This window comes from Amphichorda felina (assembly GCF_050947745.1).
Source record: "Amphichorda felina strain 45539 chromosome Unknown scaffold_3, whole genome shotgun sequence".
NCBI lineage: Eukaryota > Fungi > Ascomycota > Sordariomycetes > Hypocreales > Bionectriaceae > Amphichorda > Amphichorda felina.
This window is the reverse complement of record NW_028145047.1, coordinates 253,423-273,731: the sequence shown is the minus strand read 5'-3', so window position 1 is coordinate 273,731 and position 20,309 is coordinate 253,423. Positions and strand designations below refer to the sequence as shown.

Genomic DNA, 20,309 nt, shown 5'->3' with positions numbered 1-20,309 from the left:
ATAAAATACTTTCCCATAAATAGCAAGAAATGCAACGTTACATATGCATGTAAGATTCAGAGTTTTCATGTGCCTCGGGGAGGGGGTGTAGTCCATACTGGCCCATAAGTACATGTATGGCGTTGCCACCGACCTTCCTTGCTTCCCAACCCTAAACCCTCGTACCTTTTCTACCCCAACACAATCAGCACCGGCAGCATAAAAGGCAACAAAAATGACTTTGATAGTTCATCATCTCCAAGTTTCTCAATCTGAGCGGATAGTCTGGCTTGCCGAGGAGCTGGGCATCGACTATCAGCTCGTGATCCACAAGCGCGATCCCTTTGTTAGCCCTCAGTCCATCAGAGACCTCAATGTTCTGGGACAGGCCCCCGTAATACAAGACGGGCCTATTACACTGCCTGAAAGTGGAGCAATTGCCGAATACATCATTCAGAAATACGGAAATGGCAAACTTGCCCTGGACCCTTCCCACGAGGACTACGCGCAGTACCTCTACTGGTTCCACTTCGCCAACGGCAATCTCCATCCCCAGGCCACCCGCGTCATGGTCCTCAAGCTCTGCAATGTTGATATGAACCAATTTCACGCTCAGAGGCACTTTAACCACCTCGCCAAGTTCCTCAAGTTCATGGACAACCACCTCCAGGACAGAGAGTGGCTGGCTGGTAGCGAGTTCACAGCCGCTGACATCATGAACGTCTTCCCCCTGACGACCATGAGGACCTTCTCTGGGGTGGATCTTTCCGAGTACCCCAACATCTTGCGGTACCTCGGGCGTGTCAGCGAACGTGACGGCTACAAGAGAGCCAGGGCCAAGGGCGATCCCGAGCTGCCGCTAATGATCGACGGGAAGCCACCAGCCTCGTTCTTCGAAAAGCTCAAGGCAGAAGGCAAAATGTGAGACGGTTCTTTCTTCACAGGATCAAAAAAGAACCATGGGTGGGTGCATTAACGAAATGTAAATATGTCAGGTAACAATTTGCCAAAGTCATTGAAGGGGTTCACTTGGCCAAGCCTTCAAATTCTACTAGTAACTAGTAGATATATCAAAGACAAGTCACCACATTGCTAAGAGAAAATTAATTACACATCAAGCCACAAGTCTATTCCAAAAACATAAACATGACGTCGTACAATCCCAGATAGCTACAGAGTCGGGTGCTGGGATCCAAGCAAATCGTCCATGCCCCTAGCCCGCAGGATCTCCTCGAGCGTCTTTGTGGGGACCTTGTCCTTGAGATCCTTTGGCTCAATAACCTTTCCCTTGACACCATGCATATAGTGGAACTCACTCAGGTAGCCCGGCCCATCTAGAACCTCATACGGCAGCCCGGTGATCTTGTGCATCCCCTCCATCGTCTCCTCGACGAACTTGGCATTCTTCCCGGTGATCTTGTTCCACATCTCGACAAGGTCCTTGCCATTGGGGTTGCAGTCGTGAGCAAACAGCTTCACGCCAGCCTCCTCACCCACAATCAGCGAACGTGTAAGCAGGCCAAAGTTGGTTTTCATCTCGAGGACGGGGATGGTGGTGGACGGCGGCCCAGGCAGCATTAGAGCCCACTGGTCCTCCCTGTCGCCGCCCAGGTGCGGGTAGATCTGCGGCAGGAGGAACGTGTTGGTGTCGTAGGCAGCCGGGTAGATGAAGGCCGCCTTGCCGACGAGCTCGGGTCGCTTCTCGATGTAGTCGGCAGCAGCAGCCTTGGAGTCCCAGTGGCCCGAGTGCGGGTATTTGCCGCCGGATGCGGCCTTCATGGGGCCCAGGACCGAGTAGACGAACCGGTGCAGGCTGGGCACCTGGGTGGCGGCGTCGACGGCATTCTTTGCGTGGCGGAACTCGGCCTCGAAGCCCTTCTTGGTGCTGGTTTCGCGGTCCACTCCGCTCTTCACGGCTTCGCCGTATGGGGCCCAGAAGTCGGTGTTGAGAAAGATAGCGTAGGCACCAGCGAAGGCCCTTGAGAGAGAATCAACGTCGTCGAGCTCGGCCTGAACGACTTCGGCACCGCTGGCAGCGAGGGACTGGGCGGCGGGGGATGATGGGTTTCGGGTGAGGGCCCGGACCTTCCAGTCAGGGAGGGATAGGAAGGCATTGGCAACGGAGCGGCCCTGGATGCCGGTGGCGCCGACAATGGCGATGATTTTGGGGGTAGACATGGTAGGTATTGAAGATTGGAAATGATACTAGTTGTAGATGTGGTGATGCTGGATGCTGATGATTCCAATCAAAACCTTGGAGGTAGGGGCAGGGGGTCATTTATACCTGTCCGTTGCAAGAATATAACATGAAACCATTGATGGTACATCTTAGCAAAGCAAACAAATAATTGCCATCATGAACTCCGTTCACGATAACGTCCATGGCCGAATTTGTGAGCTGGTGAACATGTCATTGGTGGCAAGGCCGTAAGCCAACTACATGGGCAAGTAAGCCAGCCAAGCCTGGCGGGGGAAACGGCGTTAAGAACTTGAGAGGTGGCCAAGCTCCGGGATCAGCGGGTCAACGAGCGCATTTTCCACATCAATCCGCATGGCTTACCTGGCTTACCTGGCTTACTCCTCCCCGACACAGCACCCTGCAAGCACAAAGGCCGAACATACGCAGTCACCATATCTACCATGATCCCCATTTTCTACGGCGAGGCGCCGGGATCCGGGACTGACCCACCCGGAGCTCGCCCGGAGGCTCCGGCGATAGATCGGGCCCCAGATGGTACTTCCCGGGACTCGAACGATGCGCTGCCCCGCAGGAAGAGAGTCGTGACAGAAGCGAGAAAGGAGCAGAATCGTGTCGCACAGAGAATCTTCAGTACGTTTACGCCCCTATCTCCAAAGGCACGGCTGGCGCCAACCCGAACAAGGACAGCGGCAAAGGGAACGGCGGCAGGCGTGGGAGCGGACTCGGCAGAGGGATTCGCCCCAGAGGCCTCAGCTGTGCCCACGTTCCGACACGGCCAACGACAGTGACTCCATGCATGCTACGCCAGACTCCCAAGCATACGTCCATGTAGAGGGCCAGACCACCCATCCCGACGACCAGACCACCGTACTTTTCCACCAGGCGCCGTTTGGGCCATCCCACATGGCACTGGCGGATCCCCATGCAAACGCCCTTCAGTTTCTCCCCACGACCAGCTTCTCGGCCATTCTCCACAATATTCAGTCCCTCGGCTTAGATCCCCAAGACATCATAACCTGCCGGCCAGACTGTCTCTCACCTTTTTACCGCCCGTCAACGCCTCAAGACGACCCAACCGCCCTCCTCACATCCACCATTCTCACCCTTCCTGCCAGGGCCCCAGAACACCTCCGCCCAACACTCACCCAGATCCTTGTCCCGCACCACCCCAGCTTTGACCTCATCCCCTTGCCCCAGCTGCGCGACCGGGCCATCATGCTCTCGGCCGCCATGCCCGAAATCTTCAACCTGTGGGAGTTGAAGCTCGACATCTACCAGAATGGGGGTCTATCCGTCCGCCGGCACAGGGATGGACGCGACAGTGCCCCGTGGGACAAAACTAGTTGGGTAGCGGAGCCATGGTTTCTGAGCAAATGGACTATGATTGTGGCGGAGGAGCGCGACTATCTCGCGAGAAACGTTTTTTGACGCAGTAATATAGATCAAATACTTGTTCTTATACAAGTGACCAGGGTTGCTGTACCCATGTTAGTCACTATAAGTTCCAGACATGGCGGTATTCGAGCTTCAGCATTTAAATCTCTAATCATCGACCTTCCAAGCGATACTCGTACACTTTTAACAATATCGCTCAGAGCATCTGATAGGTGTTTTTAACAATTTAAATATACCTAGATAGCATAAAAAGGAATTTGCGCGAAAACATAGATGATAATTTTAAGGTAGTGATAGTTAAAGTAGATGAGTCCAAACTAGTATCAAGCGTAAAAGTATAAAAGTAAAAGGAAAACAAAAAAAGGTATTTCAGTATAGCACTCCTAGGGCAGACCCTCAAAACATTCAGCAGGATCCTCCAGCCTGTTCAAGTCGAGCTTTTCCTCGCCCAGGATTAAGGACTACCCTCCCACAAATGACGAGAAAGTCGAACTGCGGAGGGTTATCAGAATCCAAATGGCCCATTTCCAAAATTTGATGAGCAGAAGTCGCTATGTTAGGCAATTTTGCAAGGAAATTTGTGATAAAGGTCGGAACAACTAATGTGCAACGAAAATGTGCGGATAGATCAAAGCTGTGTACGGAGTAGGTGTATGCATGCTTATGAGGCAGGATTGGTGGTGGCAGGCTGCCCCTGAATCAATTTTCAACAGGATTCAACTCGACCACCTCCTCGACCTCGCCTTGGTATTCGAAAAGAGAGAAAACGTTACCCCGAAGATAATTCAATAATTCTTCATATCCGTCTTCTCGGCGCCGTTGCCCCTTTTGCTGAAAGGAAGTCACCCGTTGACTCAAGAGTCTGACCCGTTGAAAGTCAGAGGGCTCCAAAGAAGTGCGTAGTCTTGTATTCGGCTTCGTGTCCTTCGGCTTATTGATACTCTGCGATGCCACCAAATCTGTAGGTGGCTCAAGGATGCATGCGTTTACCTGCATCCGAAATGACATGCCACAATTGAGCATTGTGCTAATGTAGTTTCAGTCGAAGTATACTTACGGGAGGTAGCATCAACATGGGATATACTTACCATTGAACCGTTACATTATCTGGGGCGTTTATGGACGCTCGGCATCGCGGACAAGCCCCAGATACGGTGGCTCTGGCATCAAATACCATGCTCATGTTGATCTTCATTCCCCTTCGCAGACAGAATTGAAGAGGGCGGCTAGAATCAAGGTCGTTCCCTGAAACACTCTCCTCGAGAGAATATTGCCGCTTAAGGACCATTCCATAGCCTCTTCGCCCCTTGAACTGACGGGTTAATAGATAATGTAAGATCTATAGAACATTAATCTCTACATGTAATGTTTGTTTGTAGGAGGACAAATACTCACTTTCCAATCTAAGATATCCAGCAATTGACTCGAGATAGGAATTTCATTTCCGAGGGCATCCTCCAGAATGGCCCCAGATCCTTTGGTGGGATCTAATGAGCGAAAGCACATTGGGTTGGCCGCCAGGGTCTGATTCTTGACAAGAGATTCAGATATCTGGACCAACATGTCTTTGATGCCTAATATTCCCTTCAAAGCGTCGTTGGCCATGTCCAATGTGTCTTGAGACCACTGCTCTTGCGCCAAAAGCTGCTGGCTCATGTTATCCAACTTTTCCACCTGGCTCTCGCTTGTCTTGCTTTGATCTCGTAGGAGATTCAGTATCGCATGTTGGCTTTGAGAGGTATCGGATGCGAGCCGGCGGACTTCTTCGATTCGAGTACGTAGAGTAGCATTGTCAACTCTCATACATTTTCTGATTCAACGTAATTTATGAGCACAGCTGAACTCCCATTATCAAGGAGCGTCTTGCGATGGACTAACCTCGTAGCAAGAGCATTTAATATCGACAGCCTCAGTATTCCACGTTGAAGCCTTTCGCGTACAAGTTGTAGCAGGTCCTTCTCCCTCACTGACCATTCAACTTTCTTGAATATATCTTTCATCTTCTTTCCAGATCCTCCAACGCGGAGGCTTTCGTGGTATCTGGAGTTCACATGGTCGAGGGTATCTTGAATGAAGAACCCACACTGATCGATAACAGATTTCGTGGCGCTGTCGAGGCCCTCCAAATAAGGGGAGGGTTCACACTGTAGGTATGTCTCGATGGTCTACGGAGATTCATCGTCAGAAAAGTAGTCATTAACACAATGTATGAGAATTCTTGAGTAGACTAACCTGCCTCAGGATGTCAACAAAGGCATCCAGGTCCTGGCGAAGTTCCTGGTACTCCTTTACGCTGAGGCCTACGGCCTTGCTCCCAACGCCAATAGCGTGGGCGAGCTTGGAGGCGACCTCACAGATGGTGATGATGTCGCCTACACTTCCAAACGTTAGAGCAACTTCCATTGGGAAGGACGAGCAAAATGATGCTCCGCGATCATTCAGAAGATGGTGAAGTCAAGGCCCCTTGACGCCGTTCCAGGAGATAGAGAGGATGGGCATGTGGGCTTGGAAGGGTGTGACACTCACGCCTCAGGGGCATTTCAGGCTTTCATCCCAGCTGCAGGCCAGCTGCAGCTCAGCCTGATCCTCACCCCCCCAGAATGTGACCAGACTTGATGCCAATCTTTGTCCAACCCATGATGTACTCAAACGACAGCAAAGAGTATATACCCAGATCATAGACTGTTCTAACTAAATAAATAACGACTTTCGAATTAATCATAGGTATGTATAGACCAACTACTCCTATATCCGATTTAATACGTTTTCCCCCATCATCATCCATAGTATCGCCGCTAACGATATATATTGTGTTGGTTGTGGATGTTTGCCTTCATTGCTTTTTGCAGCTGAGGGGTCACAGCCAACCAATCTAATGAGAAAACCAGACTTCACGAAGCTAGAGGTTATTTTATTCATGTATCAATAGATGGTTAACCCCGTATGGTCATTCTTTGACATGGATTTGACGCGGTTTCCGCCTATCTTGCGTATGCTGACCTGTTACTCCGTGAGCCACGACGTGTGACGAGTTGTCGTATGGATCATCTGTATGAGCGATATTACACCTAACCCAACCCACCAAGACCCCAAGACCTTCTTGCTGTTGGTGATGGCCTCTACCCCAGCGTCTTGCATTCAAGTTTCTTGCCCCACCCACTTACGAGATCCCTCATATGGAACGGCCTTGTTGTTCTGTGTCTTTTATTCGTCCTTATGTGCAGATCAGTGTCCCTCTTACTCGATATAGACTGGGTGGTAGAACCTGGCAATAAACATTAGCTAATACGCTCAGAGATGCTCCTGGTGGCCATGATGCTACTGATCGCCATCTCATTGGCGGTGCTTGGAATAGTTCGCCTCATATTTTACACCCGGCAGCAGAACGGATGACATAGGTGGAGATAGTACCTCAACCAACAGTCAGCAGGGTCAGAGGTGGAAACAACACACACAACGCAGGTGCAAACGACGGCACTGTTGGGGTCGCCGGTCTAATGCATACATCTAGCCTCTAAGTACTATTAAGAGCATGAGAGTGCTTGTTCAAAGACTAAAGACAATGTACCTTTTTGATTGAGGCACAAAGCCACCCACGCTGCTACGTACATCAAGGTAATCGGTTAAGAGGAAGATGGTATTTTCAAATTCAACCCCAGAACTTTCAGGCCCCAACTTTGAATTTTTCTCAATGGCACAAAGCATAACATAGGGTAGAAGCAGTAACCGAATTTACGTTCTTAGAATTAGTGACTGAGTTATCGGTAGCTACCAAAGCCCAAAGCCGTATCTGTCCAAAGTCGTAGCGCGTGTAACTCCAGCAAAATGTTTTCGCCTAGCTACCCGCATAATATACTCTGCATTCTGTAAATCACCATTCATGTCACAACTATATCATATGTCGCCTATCAGTGCCCTCTCATTGGGGGCTATCTCCTCAGTACACTCGCTCTCTTCGCTGGGACTTTTAAACCGATAGTTACTTCTCAGACCGTACACTCGGCAAGGGCGTTTAGTGATCTTGGAGACGAGGTGATGGAATATATGCCTATGGTATATGCCACTAGATGGTAATCCGGATAGAATCATTTTTTTGTCCCCTGGATCAGCTAATATGTCACCGTAGGCGTGCGGAGATGGGTTTCTCTGGTGGCTTGAAAGTATATTGCTACGGACACTGTGGCCTGTTAGATTTCGGACATGAAAGATCAAATATAAAAAGGGTCACATAACTTTACAATTCCAATTTACATGCAGCCATAACGACTGCCCTACCTTTATTGTCAGCTGCATTGCAGACGCGATGGATTGCTTATACCTACTCGTACTTGCGGAATGCCTGTGGCCCTTGGCGATGGCAACCCCCATCGTCAGTTTATTCTTCGCTGTCAGGTCCTCATCGAGGGTAAATCTTTTCCCCTTGATATGTGCCATGGGCCTGATACTTTTCTTAACATTCGTGCCAATATTAATGCCCTTGGCGCATTTATGCCACTCGACAATCGGTTGGTTCTACTTGGCGGGTTATTTAGTATGGTTCGGTTGGATAATTCGCTGGGAGCGAGGCAGTAAGAAGCTCATGTTATCTCTGGAGAGACCACCTGCAGCCACGACACTCGTGCTGCCAACCGAACAGCGGAGAAGGCCCACGCGCCCAGAGTATCACCGTCCTTCCACGCCTGAGGAACCATTCCGGCCGCCAGACACATGGAACGCCCGCAGGACGATTCGCCCCGCCTGTTGCCAACACTTCACCCGCATGGAAATAATGGATCCACTCATGGCTGCCGCTTCTCATAATTCGACTTGTAGTCCGTTCTGCAAACTCCCGGACGAACTGCTGCTCTTTATTATGCAGTATGTCGCTCTCGACCCGCTGAGCCTGCAATGCCTCAGAAGGGCCAGTCGGGTGTTCTTGAGGATATACAGCTCGCCTGAATTTGGTTACACACACAATTCCACAGACCTTAACCAGGTGGGTTACCAGTCGGAACATTGGCGGAAACCTTCGAAAGATTATTGGCCCAATACTATCAAATCGACACTTCCAACCCGTCTCCACAAAGACCTAGACGAATTTTGCAACGACTGTCGGGCTGCCCGAATGGATCCGGCCTGGGAGGACAGAGTCCGCCGCCTTATGACCGAAACTCTACACTGCAATGGCTGTCGCCAACGCCATCCAAGAGTCTTATTCTCAGCACAAGAACGGCCCAAAGTGTCCCAGCGGATCTGCATCGGGAGGGAGGGCTATGTCAGGCTTTGCAGCCACAAAGTCATAACCTGGAACGACATGTCATCAAAGGCGAGCCAGCTAGCCAGGGTTGACTGGGAATTGAGACCAAAAATGGAGCTCTTTGAGTGCTCTCACGACAGCCACATCTCGAGCCATCATCCTGGGAACCAGAGTACTACTCCAGCCAATCTTCGGCAGCAGCTAGAGCGACTACGACAAGGCGCTGCGGAATTCATAGCCCCGGAAATGGCTCCAGGAAGGCTTCTTGAGATGAATTGTTTCGATCCAAATCACTGCTCGTGCCTCCATTTTGAGGGTATGGAAACAATACGAGGGTGGGCAGTACCAGCACCCGAATCTGTTAGAACAGAAAACTGTCGCCTCCACCAGCAATATCGGCTCAGAGCTCTTCAACCACATACCGTGAGCCCCAATGAGAGGGGAGATCGGGAAGTAACCCCCCCGGAGTGGGCTGGCGGACACTTGTCCTTTATTCAGACGACTGGAGTTGGGTATCGTGGTACTTCTAAAGTCCACCTCAACATGGACCCTTGTCCAAGTGGACATAACCGGTGCTTATCGGTCGACTACAAACGTTACATACATCTCTCCGAAGCCTGGACCATTAAAAGAGCTTGGGCAGATCGTGTGACTCCTGGCTGGTGCCAAGCCTTGGATCCGGACTCGTATGGCCTGACGAATGACATGGAGAGCTTTGGGATTACATGGTGTCGACAACCGGGGTGCAGAAACTACTACAAGTATCTGAGGAAATCGGCCGCTCCATGAAATTAGAGTGATATAGGTACATATTTCGCCTCCCGGGATGGTGTGCTGAGTATCTAGGAGAAGGGGGACACGGGACGAGTCCAGTGACTGGTAGTATGGCGTGAAGGATATGGTGTAACTAATCGACGCAGTGTTTCTCAGATAAATCTTAGTTAATTGAAAAGATAGTGGCACCATTTTTTATTTTTATTTTTGGCTGCTTTAATCGTGTCTCTATGATTCAAAGATGATCACGGCGCCGTCAAACTTGCCCTACACCACATTCCCACAACCCAGAGGGCGAATGCGACAGTCCAACAAAGGGAACATGGGTTCAGAGGTGAACTTCAGTCATAGATATCCTCTGGGGGGTGCCGTAAAGTACAAATTTGCCCATCCCAGGGCGAGCTCTCTTGTCCATTTTCCCCATTCTAGGTTTGCATCAACAACTACGGCCGACCCTGCGTCTCGCCCGACCAGTACTTCTTGTCCACCTTATCGTCAGGCGCATCCTGGCAGTGTTCGTGCTTCTCGTCAAACTCGCGGTTGTGCTGATCAACCTCGCGCCTCTGCTCCTCGGTCAGGTCCTTAGCAGTGTCGGTGCCAGGGACGCTGAGATTGGAGATTTTGGGCTGGGCCGGGGCGTTGCGTGAGGACGAGTCGAGAGGTTCGCCTCCGCCGGTGCGGCCCTTGGCAGAGCCGTGGCCAAGGGTGTCAGGCAGGCCTTCAGAGTTTTGACTCTTGTCTGTGCCAAGGATGGCGGTGGTGGCGTGCAGGGCGCGGAGGGATGGTGGAGCACCGGGAGGGGGGATGCGCGTGGCGGCGCCGAGGCGGCCGAGGACGTGGGGGCCCAGGAATGGGGTTCGAGACATCATGGTGGAATGTCGCAAACTCGTAGTCTGGTTGTATTGTCTTTTGGCAGAATTGGGAAGGAAGTTTGAACTCAACCCTGTGCTATTGTTGTTTTGAAGTAATCCGCCCGTGGCAAGCTCTCGTTTTGAGCTCTAGGCTCCAGGGACAGGTTGGTCTGTGACGTCAAATCGTGCCCATGACATCACGGCTGATAACGGCGCCATATTAATGTCGATGCATGTCGCCATCCGTCACCATCATCTCCCTTACGCCGACATATTAGAGGTCAGATCATGTTTAAATGCCGATCGATTGTGTGCCTGGTTTGTCCTGCCTTCTTGTGCCTTTTGCCTCCCGTAGCCATTCTACGGGCACTCACTTCCCAGCGCCACTTCGCACCGAGCCAGCACCAGATACACAAAGCCCAAGACCCCTCGATATACCGTTAGGTACTGGTCTTCCCTCTCGTTCTGCTGCACACGTATTTCTTCAGCCTTCTTGTGATTGGGATTGGCTACAATCCACCCTCTCAAGCCCGCGCGATGGCCTGATTCAAAAATATCCCACTCTCGCTGGTCTGCCGTGCTGAGGTGAAGGATCATCCAGCCAGCCCGCCGGCACGATTTCACCAAATCATGAAGAGACGGGACGTCGTCACCAAACATGACGTGCGCCTCTTTTGATGGAGGTTTCTCCCAGCACATGTCCCCCACCAGGACTCTCCCGCCGTGTGGGACAATCTCGGCCAGTCTAGAAAGCATGGCATCCGTCCCGCCCAGTGCATGTGATGATCCAATGCAGATGGCCGTGTCCGCTGAGCCGTGCCAGCTATCAGCCTGCTGTTCCACAAGAGTAACGTTGGGAGCGCAGGCTTTCCGAGCCGTCTCTCGCCCCCGTTGCAGAACATTGGCGTCTACATCCACCCCGATGCCCTTGGCGCCGGTCTGTTCAGCAGCGCGGATGAGCAGCTCGGCCCATCCGCAGCCAAGGTCGACCACGGTTGACCCGTCAGAGATGTTGAGACGGCTGATGAGGTCGTCGGCATGACCCTCCGAGAGAGGAGAGTTCCATTTGAGGCCGGCGTAGCGTGCTTTTGCGATGTCGGTGTCCATGATTGCGAGTTTGCAAGGTTGAAGTTAGTGAGTCACACCTTGTCTTCCTCAGCCCACACCAGCATACAGGGGTGAGATCAAGACCATTGCATTGAATAATACGGATAATACGACCTAATCCCCGCAAAAAATGAACTACGAAATCTGTTTACATGTAGAGACGACATACAGTTGGCGCCTCCCAATGACTGGCCACCAGCCAGCGCCAGGTCACAGGGGGAATATCAATGAGGTCTGACAAGAGCTTCGCAGGACTCATCGATGCCAATAGTCGACTACCTAGGTAGGTAATTTCAGAGCAATTTGCTTTTCGCCGTTTGCGTAGGAGTTTTACGTCAGGTGCAATCTATGCATATACCTTATCCAGGGCGCGGGAACCTTGATGGTCAAAATGACCCCACAGTCCCTGAACAAGACCATCAAGGTGCCTTCCCCAAACCACGAAGCCACAGGCTAGCATCAGCGCTTTCCTCCATACACTAGACACTTGACGACGAGAATGGAAGCAACTGTTGATCTCCAAAGGGTTTTCAAACCCCAGTGTCCAAATGGCCACTTGCATCATTATCATCAGCCACTGCCCGGGGGCCTAGCCCTGGCCATCGTCTCTACAATTTCTGTGGGATCACCTTCGTTCTGAACAACCTGCCTTTGTTTTACCTCGCTCACCAGAGTATTTTTAATCAAAATGATCTCTGCCGCCCAAGAAGAAGAGATTTACGACGTCCTCATTGTCGGCGCTGGCCCTTGTGGCCTTGCTACAGCGGCTCGTCTACGTGAACATGCTCCCGATGCCCTGTTCACCGACGAAGAGCACCGCCGCTACCACTGGATCGGCAAATATGGAAGCAGGGTCGCTCTCAAGCATGTCCAGAGTGGAAAAAAGACATCTGCAAAGGTCACCCGACGCCCTGAGTATAAGATCGCCGTCCTCGACGCCACCTCCAACTCTTGGATGAGCCGGTGGAAGGAACTCTTCAAGGCCTTTGAGATTTCTCACCTTCGGAGTCACATGCTGTGGCACGTCGACCCTCTCGATCGCGATGCCTTGCTTGCGCATGCCTACCGTACTGGCAGGGAGGATGAGTTGCTGGAGATGCGCCACTGCGTAGGCAGAGAAATGAGCAAGCATGCCAAGAAAAGGCAGGCATCAAGGCAGGGAGCATATGGAAACAAGTAGGTTTCGACATGAGTACTCCATACAAGTCTCATGCTAACTGATAACCAAGGCAAACTGGACGAGTGGTGATCAATTTGAGAGACCGCAACGACTACTGGAATCCCTCGCTCGCCCTATTCGTCGATCACTGCCAGGATGTGATAGACAGATACAAGCTGGGCGATGACCTTGTTTACAAGGAGGCAGTGCGTGACATTGACTACAGTGTCGTGAGGGGCGTTTCTTCTGGAGACGAGAAGCTCTTTACTGTGACCACGGATACCTCTGTGCGGTATGCCAAAGTCGTCGTCATGGCAGTTGGTCCAGCCAATAATCCCGTCATTCCGCGAGCCCCATCCATGCCGCAGCAAGGTCCGATCCCTCAGGCCTGTCACAGCATGCAGATAAAGGAGTTCCCGGACTTCATTGTCCAAAAACGAATGGCATCGAACCGCCCCACCAACATACTCATCATCGGAGGCGGTCTCACCTCGGCGCAGCTCTCCGACTTGGCTATCAGACGCGGCGTGACTAAAGTTTGGCATATCATGCGCGGGCAGCTGCGAGTCAAATATTTCGATGTCGACTTGGACTGGATGGGCAAGTACAAAAATGCTAAGCAATCACGCTTCTGGACGGCTGACTCGGACGAGGAGCGATTGGAGATTATTAAAGAGGCCCGTGGAGGGGGCAGCTTTAACCCCACCTATCACAAGAGGGTCAAGAAGCATATTGCCTCGGGCAAAATCGAGCTACGAACAGAAACACGACTCAAAGATGCCACCTTGGATGAGATTGATGGCGAGACCAAGTGGACCGTGACGACAGAGCCTGCTATCGATAATCTCCCACGAATGGACTACATATACTTTGCTACTGGTATCCAGACGGACTTTATGGCTCTTCCATACCTGCAGACCATGATTGAGAAGCACCCAATCAAAGGGTACGGGGGGTTCCCGTGTCTCAGCGAGGACCTTATGTGGCAGGACGAGGTACCTCTCTTTCTGACAGGACGGTTAGCATCTTTGCAGCTTGGCCCCGCAGCACCAAACATTGGGGGGGCCAAATTTAGTGCCGAAAGAATCGCATGGGCAATTGAGGATCTCATCAAGCCGTCTGGGGCGGACAAGTGGGAGGATAAGCAGAAGGAGGAGCTCGGGGGATATCTTTCAGGTCATGGGAACATGTACAGAGCGCTAGCATGCGAATGAAAATCCGGGAGGTTACTAGCCCACCGACACAGGTGGCTGTGTACGAGTACTTGGACAACTTGTAGACTAATACCAGCGACAACATGATCTGTCGACCTAGCAGCCCCCATTTAACCACAGGAACAGAGTGAAGTGGGGGACGTCTCTGGGCTTTCCATCTCACTCAAAATAAGCTAAGTCTCTTCTCAGAAAGAATAAGGCTCATCAAATTACGCTGAAGGCTCAAGGTCACGGACACGACACGTATAACGGAGCTGCGCCGAGAAGATCACTCGGCCAGGACCCACATATCCGGGAGCCCGGCCCGGCCCCTATTTCCTTACAAATACCACACAAAGCTTCGAGGCTTGTTATTTTAATGAATTTAAGATCGACGGAAGGAAACCGCCATTTTTTTCAAGGCAGCCACAAATTGCCCAAGGATTTTGAGGCACACTTCGAATCGGTTCCGGCAATGCCCTCGCTAGCGCCCACGGCACCAAGGGGACGCAAATAAGCGTCCTCAAGAGGGCAATGACCCTCAGTTGCCAAAGGCCAACGAGACAAACGGATTGGAAACGCAGAGTATCTGTCAAATATATTTCATCAAATGTCTATATGTACCAGTAAGATGCCCCTCCATTAATGTACAACAAAGCAAACCAAGCTCAGCAACGCAGGCCGGGTATCCGGTATTCCCCAAACAAATCAGCGCTTTCCCAAAGTCCTGGGTAATATGCAACGCCTCGCCCTCTTCAAAATTTGCGTCTTTTCCCCTCCCTATTCACTCTTATATCAATGCATCTAGGATGAGTAGATAAAATTTACTTGCGCATCGCAAAAACGCTCAGGAAGATGCTCCAGCCGAACCCGACAAAGACGGCGACCAGCACGCGTGACCGCACAGGTACCCAAAGGAAGTTGCACAGGGCGACCAGTGGCCAGATGTGCCAGCCCGCCAGGAGGAGCGAGAACAGTCGCTCGCGGATGACGGGGATGACCAGGGTCGGGTGTGGCACGCGTGCAACGTTGGTGATGGTGAGGAAGACGCACGCGCTGATAACTAGCCCAATGGTCTGGTCGAGGAACAGCTTGGCGAACAGGTTCCGCCATATCACGCCGTCCCGGATGCCGAGCCGCCTCCTCCAGCGCTCCAGCCTGGTCCCGCCAGCAGGAGTCCAGAGTTGCTCCTTCGTCTTCTCATCCAGCTTACGGAGGCCACCCTCACGGTCCTCGACGGGCAGCCGGAGGTCGTCGTCCTCATCGGTGCCCCTGGCGGTGGGGAACCAGTCCTCCAGGAGAAACTGGATGATGTTGCTGAGCTGGGAGTTGAAGGAGCCGTAGAGGGCGAACTCGATGACCTGCTGGACGTCAAAGGTAAACTCGGCAGGGCCCTTATGCCAGCGGGCGATGAGCTGGACTATGATGTTGGCCGAGACCTTCATGGCGGCGGCCTGGGCGGCGAGGCGCGCGTTGAGGGCGCGACGCATGGTGAGGACGAGTGGCCGGCCCTGGGGGAGGTGTGGGTGCTTTGCATCTATGTCATGTCATGGGGAGAGGATGCAATGGCCGCTCTGGGGGAGGGGCAGTGTCGCCGCTAGGGAGGGGGAGGTCGACGGAAATGCAGCACTTCAGGATGGGGGTTTGGTGAGATTGAGGTTGGGTGAGATTCAAGGTGAACACCTGTTAGGAGCAGGGGGTGGGCCAGGGCCACAGCCGCTGACTAAGTGGGTCCTATTTATAGAGGTAATGTGCCTTTCTTTGCCCTTACGGATCCCGCGGCATGCGGTCCAATGCTGCATTAGAAATTTTGAAATGAAACGCTGAACGTCTTATGAGATGCATCCGGCCTGGGAAAAAACAACGTCGGGCGAAATTCACCTACTTGGGCCGGCTACGTGTTCGATGCGAGACATCACGTGCTCTTTGCCATGCTGAAATTAAGCTCATCGGATACCGCACCAGGAAATGACTGCGCAGATGGGCCAATTACAATCAATGGTTACCCACTTACAGCCGCCCTCCCAGTGGCCATGACGGCATGTTGCAGTCCCCTTCAAAGTCACAAACGTGATTCCCGTTTACACGCTCGCCAAACTTGCGCCTACCTACTTAGGTCCTAAAAGGACTGCTGAGGCTACTTCTTATATATTCTGCATTACCTGAAATAAGTGGCCTAGCGGCGGAGTCCAAAAAGCCCGTTCAATCTACCACTAACTAATCAGCGTCAGGGACTGGTTACCAAAACAGGAAGTGGTAAACTTGGGCGTCTACGAGCCTACAACGAGCAATACCCCAACACCATTCATGATTTTTTTTGTTTGTTGATCTTGAAAGAGTAGTCCATAATGTTAATATCGTCGCCTGAAAACCATTTACAGTACCTATTTTCTCGAACTTGCTAGCCCCTTACCATTCACTATTCTTTTTCTTCTCACATGTCTTACCCTACACCGAGATGTAAGCACCCTCCGTATCATTCAACATCTCCTAAGACGGTCAAAGGATGGTGCAGAGACCGCCAAGGAAAGCTCGTAGACCATATAGGATTCGAAGTTTTGGATTGAGCTCCAAAGCGGTGAACTGAAGCACGAGATAGAAGCCGACGACCACAGGATACAGCAGGACTGTGATTGCGAGGGATTAAATATTGTAGTATGAATATCAACTTGGTATAAGAGAGTACCCCCGTAACATCTATACAAATATCATCATCATGAGGCAAACCCAGGTGCCATCCCTAGCACACCCCGTATATCCTAAACGCCAGCAAAGGAGAAAATCATGGTCTTCATGCCTGTTGCGCCCCGAGCCTCATGGCGCTCGCCAATCTATGCCTCGCGCTGTCCTTCCCCCGACCACCACTCTGCGCATACGCCGTCTCCGCCCGGGGCGTTGCTTCGTAGGACCGCTCCGGCTCCTCCAGGCCCACCTTGGATGGGCGGGGGGGAGGTGGCGGCGCGTGCGACGGGGCTACCTGCTCATGTGACTGCCCAGTCGTGTGGTGAAGATGCTCCCGGCTCTGAGTAGACTCCTGCCGGCGGTGGCTGCCGTTGGTTGGTGGCGGGTGCGACTCCTGCTGAGGGGTGGTTGGTGTGCGGACGCTATCGTTTCGGCTGGGTCGAGGTGCAGCCTGCTGGGGCGTATATTGGTACGTCTGAGGTTGGCGCGACATATTCGCCTGGGGTGCCTGGTCTTCGTCGTCTGTTGCGACATCATCCTCTGGCTCGTCTTCGTAGACGCGCAGCTCGCTCCTCATGGCGAGGCTGGCACAAATGTTGCGGGCTTCCTCGATGGCATCCTTCTGCTCCTTCAGCGCCATGCGGCGGTCGCGCGTCTCCTTGTTCTCGGCAGCGATGGCCTCGATAATCTGGTCCGGCATGCGGAGAATCTCAATGGGGTTGAAGAGCCGCAGCATGCCCAGCAAGAGGTGCCGCTCGACGACCTGGGTCACGACGTTGCGCACAAATATGCGTGCTGTGAGGTCGTAGTAGATGAGCATCTTCTCGAGCACCTCCTCGGCCTCGGTGTACGTCCCGCCATTCTCCGTGGCTGCGGCGCGCCATCTCCTGAGGCGATCCTCGTACTCCGGGTCGAAGGGCTGCACCTCGAGCTCCATGTCGTCGGTTAGGCGGCCGAGCTCCTTGCTGGCGCTCTCCATGCACTCCTTCATCTTGATCTCGAGGAAGTGGAAGCGGAGGGGATCACGCATGCGCATCGGCCATACGTAATCGATGACGTCCGCCAGGAACTCGTTGCAGATGACGCCCAGATTCTCCTTGTACTCCTGTGCCAGCACCGGCCAGTTGCGCGAGTAGTCCTGGAACAGGATGTACGGCGCTCGGGGGTTCGAATCGAGAGGTAGCTCATTACCACGGATCTGGCGCAGGAGAGGCTCGACCTCGTTCTGAGCAAACGCCTTCTTGGCCGGGTCTCCAACCGCGCCCGGGGCAGGCATCGCGCCGCTTTCCGAGTTATTTGCGAACTGGATCTTGCGGCCGTACTGGCGGAAGCGGCGCGCAAAGCGGTCGCTCTCTTCACGGACGCGGGCCCGTAGCTTCTGGGACGGAGTGCCCTTGGGGCTGGACTGCCTCGCGAAGAACTTCTCGCCAAAGGGGTTCTTGTAGTTGCCGTTGACGGCGGGCGTGACGAGGTTGTTGGAGGCAGTGAACAGCTCGCCCATCTCGAAGCGCATCTCCTCAACCGTGTCCTTGCCGGCGCCCATGGCCTTGAGCTGGGCCTCGCAGCGCTCGAGGGACTGCTGGATCTGCCGCCGAAGGGATTTGACGTGTTTTCCAATGTGTCGTTGGAGCTGGGTGCTCAGTTTCTGTTGTAGGGATGCGATCCCCCACATCTGAGGTGGAAGGCTGGCCCATTTTCCTCGGGTGAAGAACTCGGCCTCACGTCGAAGTCGGTCCTCGGGAGACTGCCAATGTTCGCCAGGGCCGGGGTTTAGTAGGACGTACCATCCGAGCTTGAAGTGGTTCTCCTGGTCCTTGTTGGTGACTAGGTCGATGAACTTTTCCTCGAGACCAATGCGCTCCGTCATGTCTGGCTTGGTCAAAACGCCGATGGTGCGGGACCCAGATGGATCAAACTGGCGCGCCTTTTTCAGGATGGGAGCCTGGACGTAATCATTGTTCCCTCCCACGACAGCGAGGATGATGGTGCGCGAGCTCTTCATGTAGCGTTCGGAGAGCGCATCGATGGTCTGGATGTCGGAATCCGACTGGTCGCGGTTGGCAACACGAACAAGGCCAGGCAAGTCCACAAGAGTGAGAAGTGGCATGTCGGGGCCACTCTTCTCGACGACGAGGATGTCCTTCGCAGCAAAACGGCCCGGGATTTCCTTGGGAGCGATGAGCTCGGTGGCGTGCCTCATCATGGTCTCAAAGGGCACATCGCCCGTGACATTTCCGCCCCATTGCAGAAGGCGCTGCTGATCGTTGAATGGCCGGTTCTTGTCGGGAATGATAGAAACCTTGAGAGTCGTCTCCTTGGCTCGCCGCAGGCGAATCTCAGTGGCGAACCGCGTACAGGCGCCGGCATCTCTGGGAAATGGGGTTCCGCTCAGTGCCTCGAGAACGGAGCTCTTGCCGGCTGACTGGTCGCCCACGACGACAATCTGAGGTAGTTTAACATTGTCCAGCTGTGCAAACTGCAGCTTGTCGATGAGGTCCAGGAGACCGCGCTGCTCATCTGCGAGTCCCTGGGTGGCTAGGGACGAATCGATGGATTGCGGCATCTGTTGTCTGCTATGGTCATCAGCACGACGCCGGGGAGAGGTATTGTCGCGAGATATAGAGGGAACGGACAGTGAACCCATGTTGCCGTGGGAGTCTAGCATGACGACAGCGGTAGGTGTATGCCAACAGATTCAGTTTGAGCAAGAGGCGCCGGGCTGCCCCAGCATCTCTTTTATATATGCTAGTCTCGAATCAGGGCCCCTGAGGCAGCCAGTTGCCATCATGTGCCCATTGGCCATTGCGCGGCTCGCCTGGGCCTGTTGTGATGGTGTGGAGTTGGGGGCGACATGTGCGACGACATGCTGCTGTTCTGCGCCACACTCGACATCTGCCTTGTTCCCTCTCGACGTCTCAGCCTCTCAGGTCTGCGTCAGTTGGGGCCACTGTTGCATTTGCACACGTATGTAGCACTTCCACCTTCTACAGCCACGGCCATGTCGCCATCTCTTACCTTCCACGAGCTCCTCGCCAAAGCTCGCAAGCTGGTGCCTTTTCTCCCGCCGCGGCCCATCTCGCCCCGCAGGGCCAAAGAGCAGGATGCGTCGCCTCTGTACAGTCAGCTCCCCCCTGAGCTACGTCAGATGATCTGGGAGACGTGCTTCTGTGGGCATACGGTTCACATCTACCAATCACGCAAGAAACTTCGCGCCAGAGGATGCTTTGAACTCGATGTACATGGTGACCCTATACGGGGCTATCATAATGATTGCGGTCGGATAAATCAGCCAAGCACCCCAAGTGACTATATATCGCTACTATTGACGTGCAAGAGAATGTATATCTCCCGTCTCATCTACTCACCTCCCACTACTAACCACCTCCCCAGCTACTTTGAATGCATATCTACTCTTTATCGAGAAACGCTTTTCGACTTCTCGTATACTCCGCGAGCCTTCACGGCCATGTCTCAACGCCTTCCCGCAATTCATATTGCCCGCATTTCCCGGGTTAACCTGAACTGGATATCCTATTACCCTCTCATACTTGACTCAAAAAAGCCTGGAAAGCATGCGATCCTCTGGGTGGACGTTTGGGATGCTCTGGCGGCCATGGAAGGACTCAATTGGCTGAGATTTGAGTTGACGCTTTCTCGGACGACTCCGGTCGAGGAATGGGAAGGACGCGAATGGACTTTGTTGGTAGGGGTTAGAAAGGTGACGCGTCCCTCA

The 20,309-nt window shown here is 52.9% G+C and overlaps 8 protein-coding genes across 8 annotated transcripts; 3 read left to right on the top strand and 5 right to left on the bottom strand.

Annotated features, from left to right (window-relative positions):
* Positions 1–43: 43 nt before the first annotated feature.
* Positions 44–904, top strand: ACO1O0_002773 (glutathione S-transferase; the record flags this gene model as incomplete). The annotated part of the gene is made up of 2 exons (XM_083192237.1): positions 44–49; positions 257–904. The coding sequence occupies 2 exons, from the start codon at positions 44–46 to the stop codon at positions 902–904; spliced, it is 654 nt and encodes a 217-aa protein (XP_083051294.1).
* A 245-nt stretch (positions 905–1,149) lies between these two features.
* On the bottom strand, positions 1,150–2,157 carry ACO1O0_002772 (uncharacterized protein; the record flags this gene model as incomplete). Its single annotated transcript, XM_083192236.1, has 1 exon — positions 1,150–2,157. The coding sequence occupies one exon, from the start codon at positions 2,155–2,157 to the stop codon at positions 1,150–1,152; it is 1,008 nt and encodes a 335-aa protein (XP_083051293.1).
* Positions 2,158–3,082: 925 nt separating this feature from the next.
* On the top strand, positions 3,083–3,607 carry ACO1O0_002771 (uncharacterized protein; the record flags this gene model as incomplete). Its single annotated transcript, XM_083192235.1, has 1 exon — positions 3,083–3,607. The coding sequence occupies one exon, from the start codon at positions 3,083–3,085 to the stop codon at positions 3,605–3,607; it is 525 nt and encodes a 174-aa protein (XP_083051292.1).
* A 6,420-nt stretch (positions 3,608–10,027) lies between these two features.
* On the bottom strand, positions 10,028–10,453 carry ACO1O0_002770 (uncharacterized protein; the record flags this gene model as incomplete). Its single annotated transcript, XM_083192234.1, has 1 exon — positions 10,028–10,453. The coding sequence occupies one exon, from the start codon at positions 10,451–10,453 to the stop codon at positions 10,028–10,030; it is 426 nt and encodes a 141-aa protein (XP_083051291.1).
* A 342-nt stretch (positions 10,454–10,795) lies between these two features.
* ACO1O0_002769 (SAM-dependent methyltransferase) lies at positions 10,796–11,542 on the bottom strand (the record flags this gene model as incomplete). Its single annotated transcript, XM_083192233.1, has 1 exon — positions 10,796–11,542. The coding sequence occupies one exon, from the start codon at positions 11,540–11,542 to the stop codon at positions 10,796–10,798; it is 747 nt and encodes a 248-aa protein (XP_083051290.1).
* Positions 11,543–12,230: 688 nt separating this feature from the next.
* Positions 12,231–13,915, top strand: ACO1O0_002768 (uncharacterized protein; the record flags this gene model as incomplete). Its single annotated transcript, XM_083192232.1, has 2 exons — positions 12,231–12,718; positions 12,772–13,915. The coding sequence occupies 2 exons, from the start codon at positions 12,231–12,233 to the stop codon at positions 13,913–13,915; spliced, it is 1,632 nt and encodes a 543-aa protein (XP_083051289.1).
* An 803-nt stretch (positions 13,916–14,718) lies between these two features.
* Positions 14,719–15,384, bottom strand: ACO1O0_002767 (Mpv17/PMP22 family protein; the record flags this gene model as incomplete). The annotated part of the gene is made up of 1 exon (XM_083192231.1): positions 14,719–15,384. The coding sequence occupies one exon, from the start codon at positions 15,382–15,384 to the stop codon at positions 14,719–14,721; it is 666 nt and encodes a 221-aa protein (XP_083051288.1).
* A 1,301-nt stretch (positions 15,385–16,685) lies between these two features.
* Positions 16,686–19,139, bottom strand: ACO1O0_002766 (P-loop containing nucleoside triphosphate hydrolase protein; the record flags this gene model as incomplete). The annotated part of the gene is made up of 1 exon (XM_083192230.1): positions 16,686–19,139. One exon carries the CDS (start codon positions 19,137–19,139, stop codon positions 16,686–16,688), a length of 2,454 nt encoding a protein of 817 aa, XP_083051287.1.
* Positions 19,140–20,309: the final 1,170 nt, after the last annotated feature.